At 30.6% G+C, this 13,833-nt stretch overlaps 1 protein-coding gene across 5 annotated transcripts in view; it reads right to left on the bottom strand.

The window, feature by feature from the left end:
* Positions 1–13,833, bottom strand: part of LOC145263666 (thyroid peroxidase-like) — a 412,282-nt gene that overhangs the window by 58,591 nt on the left and 339,858 nt on the right. For all 5 annotated transcript variants that reach the window (XM_080120540.1, XM_080120538.1, XM_080120542.1 and 2 more), the window contains 2 exons: positions 13,103–13,204; positions 976–1,077 (listed from right to left, as the gene is read on the bottom strand). In XM_080120540.1, the coding sequence (XP_079976666.1) occupies positions 976–1,077; positions 13,103–13,204 (204 nt within the window). The remainder of the gene's footprint in view (positions 1–975; positions 1,078–13,102; positions 13,205–13,833) is intronic.

Genomic DNA, 13,833 nt, shown 5'->3' with positions numbered 1-13,833 from the left:
TATATGATATAAATTTTATCAAAATAGGATATAATATTTTCAGTTTCGCCTTCACAATTCCCTGATAAATTTGACATAAGAACACACTTAGATTTTATGCTTATGATTTTCTTTTTATAAAGAACACACAAAGATCACACATACACACAGATATTGAGTTTTATATATAGAAAGGCAAAGTGGAGAAAAACGCATATTTAAAAATAGAGTACTTTTTTGTTACTGTTAAAGGCGACTTTAAACATTTTTTTGCACCAATATTTTAAGAGATGTAAAAAAAAAAAAAAAATAAAAATAAAGAATCTCGTTGAAAGCACGTTCACCCTCGTCAAACCATTGAGCATAATGCACATACGCACACACACAGACACACACAGACACACACACACACACACACACACACACACACACACACACAACACATATACACACATACAAATACACATACACAAATACGCGCACATATACACATATACACACATCCACACATATACACACATACAAACACACATATACATACACACAAACACATACACGTACACGCATATACACATGCATACACACAAAACACACATACACACACTCACATACACACAAACACACACATACATACACGCACATACACATATACATACACTCACACATATAATATACCTAACATCCCCAAAAATTTCCACAAATATCCATACAAGATGAAAGTCTATGGAATACATTACCACAGGATTATTTCCCTGTAGGCTACAACATGGTCGTCCTCAAATTTAATGTCAACAAATAATCATACGTATAAAGAAGCAAATTTTGTTCATTCCATGCATCATTTTCAATCCTGTGAAATAATTTATCACCATTCAACCGACAATCCATCTCATTAACTGTTGTCTTCGAGTGATTTTTACTTTTGAGCAATCATAACTCATTAGGAAAAAAAAAAAAAGATTGACCTTACTCTTGCTCATACTCATGCAGACATACCTGCGAGCATACACGGATATTCTTTGTCATGGCAACCTGTAAGACCATACCAGTCGGGTGAAAGTAAAATGTCGTCTCCACATTTCACCATTCTTATCAAACCTGAAAATGAAAATGAAAACAATATATATTAACTAGCAGGGTTATCAGGTGTTGCTCGGCTATCAATTATGTTGAAAATAACTCATATACATTGTGAAACAGTATGAACGGTGTGATTCTGAATGGGCTTCAATACTCACTAGATCTTATCCCTCCTATCATCATAATATTCGGTTTAATGTCCGTTTTATATGCTGACATGTGTTGGACGGCTTTAACAAATTGACCAGGTTTTTATTTATCACTCTTTCTCCAAGCCAATTTGGATCACTTCCTCCCATCTTTTCCTTGGCTACTGCCTCAACTCTCTTATCTTAATTAACCTGGAAATAATGACAACTAAGGATTGACCATCAAATTGGAGCCTCACCATTAGATATAGTTTAGACTAGCAAGGTCACCCGGCGTTGCTCGGGACCGTATAAGACAATGAGGAAAATTTTGAACATACATGTTATTCTTAGAATAGAGGAAGTTTTTATATTTATGTACCATTTGCCATCTTGAGCAAAATAATATTTTACCTACCCTAGGACGGGTATTACATAACATATGTATGGAATAATTGTACCTGCATTGGACAGGAAATTTACAGCACGCATGTGGTAAAAAGAATTCCTTAATTGGGCGGGTAATGTAAACACATATTTAAAATTATTACCATAAGTTTCTGTTGTGCTAAATTTTCGGTATGTCACATACTATTAAAAACAAACACACTCTTACGAATGTGTTTGTTTTTACATCAGAGTGCTATAGTGGAGAAGCACTGGAGTTTTTTATATGAATGTTATACTTCTCGAATATATTACATGATTTTCGATTTTGATAACTTATGTACGTCACAGATGAGAATTTCTTTGTTTTTCATATGGGTACTTTACTGTACAAGTACCTTATTTCCTGGGTAGGATACTGTAGAAGTAGCATTTCTTCTAATGAAAAATGTAAAAATTCGATACTTTTAAGTAATTTTCTGTTGTGCTAAATTTTCTGTGCGTCTAGAGTAAGAATTTGTTTATGATTCCAATACATTAAAATATATAAACATATACACATAATTACAATTCATAATAATCTGTCAATTAGTTTAGGAGTGAATCCAATACATAGAAATATATAAACATATACATATAATTAAAATTCATAATGATCGGTTAATTAGTTTAGGAGTGGATCCAATACATAAAAATATATAATCATATACACATATTTAAAATTCATAATGATCGGTTAATTAGTTTAGGAGTGAATCCAACACATACAAATATAAAAACATATACACATAATTAAAGTTCATAATGATCGGCTAATTATTTTAGGAGTTGATCCAATACATTAAAATATATGAACATATACACATAATTGATATTCTTAATGATCGGTTAATTAGTTTAGGAGTAAATCCAATACAAAGGCCATTACTTGATCTATTTATGTGATTTTTGGAATGTAGCAAATAAGCTGATACATCATATATATTTTGAATATGACATTTTAGTTATGTAAAGCAAAAACATTTCTTAGTATTTTTTTTTATAAAAGTTTTATTGTGTATTCATTATATAACATTTAAAATCAAGAATATCGGAATGTAAAAAAAAAGAAATGATGGGGATCGAAACCGCAACACTTGTGCTAGTAATCGGTCACGTTAGCTGGTGCACCAAAGAGACAATCACTTTCAAAATGTTGGGAAATATCTTAATAAATACATTTCTCTTTTACTCTATGTAACGCTCGTCAAGGTGTTATTGCTTTTAAGTTTGAACCCTTTTTTGAAGCTCTTAGTAATTATTTTAACTAAACTAAATGCCCCTAATAAAATTCTGCACCAAAAATACAATCTTTTGAGCTATTGCACATCGCCTAACGAACATCCGTCTAGGAGGAGATACAAAATTGAAAAACGGAGACGGACACACATACACAGACATAGTGAGATTTATATATTAGACTAGCAAGGCCACCCGGCGTTGCTCGGGACCGTATGAGAAAACTTTTGAACATACCTGTTATTCTTAGGATAGAGGAATTTTTGATGCCTATGTATCATTTGCCATCTTGAGCAAAAGAATATTTTACCTATCCTAGGACGGGTATTATATGTATAAGATAATTGTATGTTCCCTAGGACAGGAAAGTTACAGCACATCTATGGAAAAATATTTCCTTGCCTCGGGCGGGTAATGTAAAGTACATATTTAAAATAATTTACATAATTTTCTGTCGGGCAAACTTTTCTGTGTGTCACAGGTAAGAGATTTTGTTTTTACATCAGAGTGCTATAGTGAAGAAGGACCTTATTTCTCATTTAAAAGTCACATTACGTGAATATAATACATGATTTTCGGTTTTAATAACTTTTATGCACGTCACAGGTAGGATTTTCTTTGTTTTTTCATATGAGTACTACATTGCACAAGTATTTCTGGCGTAGGATAATGTTCAAGTACGTCATTTCTAACATATAGATGAAACTACTCGATAATTTTACATAATTTTCTGTTGTGCAAACTTTTCCGTGTGTCACAAGTGAGAGTTTGTTTGTTTTAAATCAGAATGCTATAGTAACTGTTGTGTCGTGGAACAACAGTGAAAATAATAACAATCAAGTCGCGGTTCGGTTAAAGAACAAGTGTATTAACAATAATGTACAAAGATAGGAAAACGTGTATATTTGCTGGGCACTCGGCTAGCAGTTGAAGTGCAGTCACATCTCTCTCACCGGTGTTGGAATTACTATTGCTATTTATGGTGCTAATCGGTGTAAATTCCTCTGTTCAAGGAAGGCTTGTATAACAGTAACGAAGCACCTTATTTCTTATATAAATGTCATACTACTCGAATATTTTACATGATTTTTGGTTTTGATTACTTTTATGTATGTCGCAAGTAAAATTTCCTTTGTTTTTGACATGGGTACTATACTGTACAAGTACCTTATTTCTTGGGTAGGATACTGCACAAGTACCCTTTTCTAATTTATAAATGAAAGAACTCAATACTTTTATGAAATTTTCTGTTGTGCTAAATGTTTTGTACATCAGGGGGTAAGAATTTTTTTTTTCTCTGAGTGAAGAAGCACATTTTTTAGATGTAAGTCATACTACTTGAATATTTAACGGGATTTACAGTTTTAATAACTTATGTATGTCACAGGTAAGATATTCTTTGTTTTTTCATGTGAGTACTATAGTGCACAAGTACATTATTTCTGGGGTAGAATACTGTGCAAGTACCTTATTTCTAATATAAAGATGAACTACTCAATGATTTTACATAAGTTTTTCATATGAGTACTATACTGTACAAGTATTTTACTACTTGTACAGTATAGTATACTTGTATACATAAATGCATTAACAAAATAAGTGAATATTGTATGTGATTTTTGGAATATGACCTCTATAGACATATACAAACATATACATTAACTATAATTCATAATGATCAGTTAATTAGTTTTGGAGTTAATCCAAGACACAAAAATATATAATCATATACACATAATTAAAATTAAAAAATGATCGATTAATTAGTTTAGGAGTCAATCCAATACATAGAACTATATACACATATACACATCCTTAAAATTCGTAGAAATATATAAATACACACATAATTAAAATTCATAAGGATCGGTGAATTAGTTTTGAAGTGAATCGAATAATAGAAATACATAATACATACACATAATTAAAATTAATAATGATCTGTTCATTAGTTTAGGAGTGAATCCAATACATACAAATATGTAATCATATACACATAAATAAAATTCATAATGATCGGTTGAATAGTTTAGGAATGAATTCAATACAAAATTCCATTACTGGATCTATTTACATGATTATTGGAATGTAACAAATAAGCCGATATATAATCTATCCTATATATTTAGAATAAGACATTTTCGTTATGTACAGCAAAAACATTTTTCTGTATTTTTTTTTTATATAAAAGTGTTCTGTTATAATTATTACGTAACATTTAAAAGTCCAGAATATCGGAATGTAACAAAAAAAAAAAAAAAAAGGAAAGAAAGAAAGGGTGGAGATCGAACCCGACATATTGATGTTAGTAATTTATGACGCTACGCGTTGCACCAAAGAAACAACTGCGTTCATAATCTGGTAAATTTACTAAATAAATAAACATCGAATATAGATCGTGCGCATGCGCATACAATGCCATTGTCACTATGCTCGTTACGTTGTCATTTCTTTCAAGTTTGAACCCCTTTTTTGAATCCCTAAGCAATTGTTTTAATCAATTAAACACCCCTAATAAAATTCTGCACCCTGTATGCAATCTCTTGGGCTACTGCATACTGTCAAACGACCATCCATCTAGGAGGAGATACAATTAAAAAATGGAGACAGACACACACACAGACATAGTGAGATTTATATATTAGACTAGCAAGGCCACCTGGCGTTGCTCAGGACCGTATAAGAAAACTTTTGAACATACCTGTTATTCCTAGGATAGAGGAATTTTTGATGTCTAAGTATCATTTTTCATCTTGAGCAAAAGAATATTTTACCTATTCTAGGACGGGTATTATATGTATGAAATAATTGTACCTTCCCTAGGACAGGAAATTTACAGCATGTATATGGAAAAAAATTTCCTTACCTAGGGCGGGTAATGTATAATACATATTTAAAATAATTTACATAATTTTCTGTTGTGATAAATTTTCTGTATGTCACAGGTAAGAATTTGTTTGTTTTTACATCAGAGTGCTATAGTGAAGAAGCACCTTATTTCTCATTTAAAAGTCATGCTACCCGAATATATATCATAATTTTCGGTTTTAATAACTTTTATGCACGCCACAGGTATAATTTTCTTCGTTTTTTCATATGAGTACTATACTGCACGAGTACCTTTTTTCTAATTTGAAAATGAAAGAACTTAATACTTTTATGAAATTTTCTGTTGTGCTAAATTTTCTGTGCGTTAGGGGTAAGAATTTGTTTTTATTTGGGTGCTATAGCGAAGAAGCACATTTTTTAAGTAAGTCATACTACTCAAATATTTAATGGGATGTACGGTTTTAATAACTTATGTACATCACAGGTAAGATATTCTTTGTTGTTTTTCATATGAGTACTATACTGCACGAGTACCATATTTCTGGGTAGGATGCTGTGCAAGTATCTTATTTCTAATATAAAGATGAAACTACTCAATGATTTTAGACAAGTTCTTCATATGAGTACTATACAGTACAAGTACCTTAGTACTTGAATAGATTTTCTTTTACACATAAATACATTAAAAAAGTAAGTGACAAGTGTCTGTGATTTTTGGAATATGACATCTATAGACAGATAGAAACTTATACATTACATATAATTCATAATGATCAATTAATTAGTTTTGGAGTGGATTCAAGACATAAAAATACATAATCATATATGCATAATAAAAATTCATAATGATCGATTAATTAGTTTAGCAGTGAATTCAATGCATAGAAATATATAATAATACACACATAATTAAAGTTTATAATGATCGGTTAATTAGTTTAGGAGTAAATCTAATTCATAGAAATATATAATCATATACACATAATTAAAATTAATAATGATCGGTTAATTAGTTTAGGAGTGATCCCAATACATAAAATATACAGACATATACATATAATTAAAATTCATAATGATCGGTTAATTATTTTAGGAGTGAATCAAATACATACAAATATACAGACATATATACATAAATAAAATTCATAATGGTCGGCTAATTAGTTTAAGAAATGAATTCAATATATAGAAATATATAATCATATACACATAATTAAAATTAATACAAAATTCCATTACTGGATCTATTTACGTGATTATTGGAATGTAACAAATAAGCCGATATATAATATATCCTATATATTTGGAATATGACATTTTCGTTATATACAGCAAAAACATTTTTCGGTACTTTTATATAAAAGTGTTCTTGATAACTATTACGTAACATTTAAAAGTCCATACTATCAGAATCTAACAAAAACAACAAAAAAAGAAAAGAAATGCTGGAGCTCGAACCCATTGCAAATTTACTATATAAATAAATCTCTGTTACAGCTCATGCGCATGCGCAGAACGACGCCATGGGCGCTACGCTCGTCAAGTTGTTATTTCTTTCAAGTTTGAACCCCTTTTTTGAATTCCTTAACAATTGTTTTAATCTAATAAATAATAATCTAATAAAATTCTGCACCCTATATGCAATCTTTTGAGCTATTGCATGCCATCAAGCGACCATTCGTCCAGTAGGAGATACAATTTAATAAACGGAGACACACACACACACATACACACACAATGAGATTTATATATTAGATTAGCAAGGTCACCCGGCGTTGCTCAGGACCATATAAGACAATGAGAAAAACTTCGAACATGCCTGTTAGGATAGAGGAATTTTTGATGTCTACATATCATTTGCCATCTTGAGCAAAGAAATATTTTACCTACCCTAGGACGGGTATTACACAACATATGTATGGAATAATTGTACCTGCATTGGACAGGAAATTTACAGCACGTATGTGGAAAAAATTTCCTTACCTAGGGCGGATTATGTACAACACATTTAAAATTATTTAAAGAAGTTTATGTTGTGCTAAACTTTTGGTATGTCACAGGTAAAGAGTGGGTTTTTTACATCATAGCGCTTTTGTGAAGAAGCACCGGATTTTTTATATAAATGTTATACTACTCGAATATATTACATGATTTTCGATTTTGATAAATTATGTACGTCACGGATAAGAATTTCTTTGCTTTTCATATGGGTACTTCAATGTATAAGTACCTTATTTCCTGGGTAGGATACTGTAGAAATACCAATTTTTCTAGTTTAAAAATGAAAGAACTCGATACTTTTAAGTAATTTTCTGTTGTGCTAAATTTTCTGTGCGTCTAGAGTAAGAATTTGTTTGTTATTTCATCTATTGCTATAGTGAAGAAGCACCTTATTTCTCATTTAAAAGTTATGCTATTCGATTATATAACTTGATTTTCGGTTTTAATGACTTTATGCACATCACAGGTAGGATTTGATTTGATACGAGTACTATACTACACAAGTACCTTATTTCTTGGGTAATGTATAAGTACCTTATTTTAATATATAGATGAAACTACTCGACGATTTTACATAATTTTATGTTGTGCGAACTTTTCCGTATGTCAGAGGTGAGAGTTTGTTTTTATAATAGAGTGCTATATTAAAGAAGCACCTTATTTCTTATATGTCATACTACTCGAATATATTATATAATTTTCGGTTTGGATTACTTTTATGTACGCCACAGGTAAGATTTCCTTTATTTTTCATATAGGTACTATACTGTACAAGTACCTTATTTCTCGGGTAGGATACTGTACAAGTACCTTTTTCTAATTTAAAAATGAATGAACTCGATACGTTTATGTAATTTTCTGTTGTGTTACATTTTCTGTGCGCCAGGAGTAAGAATTTGTTTTGTTATCTGGGTGCTATAGTAAAGAAGCACCTTATTTCGCATATGTAAGTCATACTACTCGAATATTAAACGTGATTTTCGGTTTTAATAACTTTCATGTATGTCACAGGTAAGATTTTCTTTGTTTTTTCATGAGTACAAGACTACACAAGTACCGTATTACTTTGATAGAATTTCTTGTACACATAAATACATACAAAACTGATCATCGTATGTGATTCTTGGAATATGACTATAAAAATATACAAATATATATATTACATTAAATTTATAATAGGAGTGAATCCAATACATACAAATATATAAGTATATACTATACTAATCATTCATAAGTATCGGTTAATTAGTTTAGGAGTGACTCCAATGCATAAAAATATATAAACATATACACATAATTAAAATTCATAATGATCGGTTAATTAGTTTACATAAATCAAAAACATTCTTCTGTATTTTTTTTTTAAATAAAAGCGTTCTTGTGTATTCTAGATTTTTAATATTATGTAATAAATTACATAATATTAAAAATCTAGAATATCGGAATGTTAAAAAAGAAAGAAAAGAAAAGCAATCATGGTTCGAAACCGCAACACTTGCGCTAGTTATCAGTCACGATGGCCATTGCACCAGGTGGACAAAGGGGTTAAAAGCATTGTGAAATATCGAAATAAATAGATTTTTCTTTTACTTTGTGTACGCATGCGCACAATGGCGCTATGGCGCTATGCTCGTCAAGGTGTCATTTCTTTTAAGTTTGAACCCCTTTTTTGCACCCCTTAGCAATTGTTTTAGCCGGTTATATACCTCTAATAAAATTCTGCACCAAAAATGCAATCTTTTGAGCTATTGCACGTCGCCCAACGATCATCCGTCTAGGAGGAGATACAATTTAAAAAACGGAGATACACACACACACACACACACACACACACACACACACACACACACACACACACACAGAGTGAGATTTATATATTAGATGGTATACAAAACCATTTATAATAAGTCTCCATCATTCCCAATCAATAATCAAGACTCAATACTCCACAATGGTTCCAGATTTGAGCCACAGCAGTGGATTTAATATAATCCAAGATTTTTAACCACTAACATTGCTGTTTCCTGTCGCCGGGGATCTAATTTTTGTAGATTACAGAAACAAATAAAAAAAAATCAATAAACAGGTTAAACTACTGTGGAAACTGACATACTACAGCCTTTAAAAGTCAACGCGTTGAAATGAATAAAACTCAAAAATGATTTAACACTGGAGAATCGTTTTGTTTTTCGCAATTTAAATACAAAGAATTTAAAAAATAATTCATTATTACAAATTTAAATAAACGCTGGAGTTTGTCATTTGCTAATTATATCTTACACTAGCGAGGTACCCGACATTGCTTGGGGCAAACTTGCAAGATATTTCTATCAAAACTTGTATCTATTTTTTTCTGTCTCTCTTTCTTCCCATTTTCCCCTCATTTTCTTCAATTCAACCCTTTCTTCCTTCTCTGCTAAACGCATTCTTTTCTCAGCACATAAACGCATACATTTTATATAGGTACCTTAAACAATGAGTCAGCATTTTCTTTCAAAATTAATACATAAAATCATTGAAAATAGCACAAAACCCAACCCACCCATTACGAAACCTGACCCAGTTGACCCCCAAAGAATAAATCATTTTTTTTAAATTTTAGATATTCAACTCGAGCAATGCTGATCAAGAATGTACCAACTTTGTGAGTATTTGTTTTGTAGTTTTTTTTTTACTTTTATTTGGACATACATACCTTTTCCACGAATAATTGACTTTCAAATCAACACATTTTAAAGAAAACAACGAAGTGCACATAAGTAAATACGGATTTTTATTAAAAAAGAAAAACTTTGTTGAAATGCATGAATGGAACACAAAGAAAATAAAAATACGGTTAAGTTTAATGAATGAAGACAATGCAAATTTCTATTAATGGTCGAGTTAGAAGTTAGGCTGACATGTATTAGTAGTGACGTCATGAGAAGAAGTATGTAGCACAAATGCTAGAGTTACTGCTTTTAAAGTGTCAATAGCAAGACACGTGATTTTTTTTTCTAATGGATCATCATGGATTAATGAAGGATAACGATTGAAAAGATTTCTGGTTGGACGTTGGTCACCGTCTTAAGAGGATTGGAAACAATGTATGGAATTGGCAGAGGATTATTTAAAAGATCTTGATTTTTCAAAGGGATAATTTGACAAATACTTGTTTACATTAGACTTGAAGATGATCATGCCAGAGTCGATTGGGAAACAAATGATATCCTGTTCTACAGATGGGATGTTCCAGGGAAGAGACTTTGTTTGTAGAAGTATTGCCTTTTTCTGGTACAGAGAGAGAGAGAGAGAGAGAGAGAGAGAGAGAGAGAGAGAGAGAGAGAGAGAGAAAGAGAGAGAGATATTATTTGTTGTGGTTGTAGCTAGATGAGTTATTGTTTGTTTTACAGGGAAAGATCAGGGATTGAAACCCAACGGAGCACCAACCAATGATACCATAATGATACAGTAGCAAGAGGCTACCCTATCAATACCAGAAAGACTGAGTGGCAACTCCCCAAACATGACAGCAGTGCTTCATCTTAGGACAAATCTAGTTCCTTTACAGATAGAGAATTGCATCAGGACTCAAGTGCTTTCTGGAGTGATAGAATGATCCAACTATTTTTTCAATAACCTTAAAAACAGATTTGATTTCAGATCTGGGATGAAAATCAGTTCTAGTAGCTTATTGAGGAGAGAACCCTTTATTTTTAGAAGAAAAAGGATCCGAGCATTGTTGGTGAAAGTAGGATGCAGTGCATTTGGATGTATTTGGTGTTATAATGATTAAACCCAAAGCAAATAAAGGAGTTATTCTTTGTTCATTTAATTGCTTCTATTCTTCCAGACAGAAAATGAATGAAGAAAACAAAAACATATTTATGACTCGTGAGGACATCGTTATCTGATGAAGCAACAACTAAGTGTCAACAAGAAAGACGAACAGCTATTTCTGTCGGCACAACAAGAAGATTAATATGCTGCAGAGACTGAAGAAATCACCTTTTTTATGTTATGTTCTGGATAATTACATTTAACGATTAGACGAGACCTTGATAACCCTAACCCAAACCCTAACCTTAACCCTAACCCTAACCCCTTGATAACCAGTTAGGATCAGAGCAGACAGGAGAGTAATTGCACTGCATAGTAAACTGAACACTTTCCCAATTTTTAAAATTTAAGCCACAGTTTAGGTCTTAATTTGGTTTCCTGTTTACAACAAATTCTGTTTAATCGAAGGTGTTGGGATGAACTTGTATGCAATGGCCCCACCATTACTCTCATGTTTGCTTTTATAGTTAGAAACATTTTATAGTCAGGCACATTTATAGTCAGACACATTTTTATAGTCAGACGCATTTTTATAGTCAGACACATTTTTATAGTCAGACACATTTTTATAGTCAGACGCATTTTTATAGTCAGACACATTTTTATAGTCAGGCACATTTTTATAGTCAGACGCATTTTTATAGTCAGACGCATTTTTATAGTCAGACACATTTTTATAGTCAGGCACATTTTTATAGTCAGACGCATTTTTATAGTCAGACGCATTTTTATAGTCAGACACATTTTTATAGTCAGGCACATTTTTATAGTCAGACGCATTTTTATAGTCAGACACATTTTTATAGTCAGACACATTTTTATAGTCAGGCACATTTTTATAGTCAGACGCATTTTTATAGTCAGACGCATTTCATTGAATGCGCAAAGTTTTTGCCATGTTAAGTACAAATTAGTTGTAAGGGACATTCTTCTGAAGATCGAAGGTTTAAACATCAGTACAGAAGATATTAAAAAACGATTACAAATTACTTAACATAATAATCTAAATAATTCAAATAATTCCAATAATTCAAATAATAAAAAAAATGAAATTAATTTAAATAATTCCAATAATTCAAATAATCAAAATAATCAAAATAATTTAAATAATTCAAATAATCAAAATAATCCAAATAACTGAAATAATTGAAATAATTGAAATAATCTAAATAATCTAAATAATTCAAATAATTAAAATAATTCAAAGAATTATTTCAAATAATCCAAATAATTCAAATAATTCAAATATTTCAAATAATTCAAATATTTCAAATAATTCACATATTTCAAATATTTCAAATAATCCAAATCATCTAAATAATTCAAATCATCTAAATAATCCAACAATTTCCAATAATCTTAATACAGGGTGAAACAATAAAATTGTTGCTCTAGAAAAGACAACATGATTCCATTTCCGTTTGATAAAAAACATTCTTATTTTTTTGTTGCTGCCAGTCTACTAGTTAGCCAGTTGTATTCAAATCCCAAGAGCGACACTTTTATTGTTCCACCCTGTAATCCAAATAACCCAAATAATTTAAATTATCACTCTTCATCTTAAAAATTTCCGAACACATTATCGGTTTTAGAATGCATACCTTTCTTCTTGAGGCGAAGATAATTAAGGCCGTATTCAGAGGTGCCATAAATATTGGAAAGGTCCAAGTAAGATGTTTGTTCATTCTTCTGTTGTCTTGGGCCTGGAGAAGAAGATGAGAGAAGATCTTGAATTGGAATTTTAGAAAGTTCACACCGAAAAAATAAGGTTTTGACAGGATTTGAGGCATATATATATATATATATATATATATATATATATATATATATATATATATATATATATATATATATATATATATATTCTGTTTATTATACCAACATTATTGGTTACATATGTGCATACATGTTTCAGTGGAATCCCAATTTAGGGACAACATTTCATCAGACCAAAAAAGAATGTATTTTAATTATAAATTATCAATCATCTTACTATATATATATATATATATATATATATATATATATATATATATATATATATATATATATACAGAGAGAGAGAGAGAGAGAGAGAGAGAGAGAGAGAGAGAGAGAGAGAGACACTTGTATGTAATATTATGTAATATACTGAGTTCGTGTAATCCAGTAAATTTTCATATACCAATAAGTTTTAATCCAAAAAGAGTTGGCTTAAAGAGTAAGCTTTTTGTTGCCATCAACACTTTTTTTGAAGTCTTGATTTTGCTTACACAGTATATATATATATATATATATATATATATATATATATATATATATATATATATATATATATATATATATATATTTA

The sequence above is a fragment of the Euprymna scolopes genome, chromosome 39 (genome assembly GCF_053919585.1).
Source record: "Euprymna scolopes isolate OS-2025 chromosome 39, ASM5391958v1, whole genome shotgun sequence".
NCBI lineage: Eukaryota > Metazoa > Mollusca > Cephalopoda > Sepiida > Sepiolidae > Euprymna > Euprymna scolopes.
Note: the sequence above shows the minus strand (reverse complement) of the source record. Positions and strands in the feature narration are given on the sequence as shown.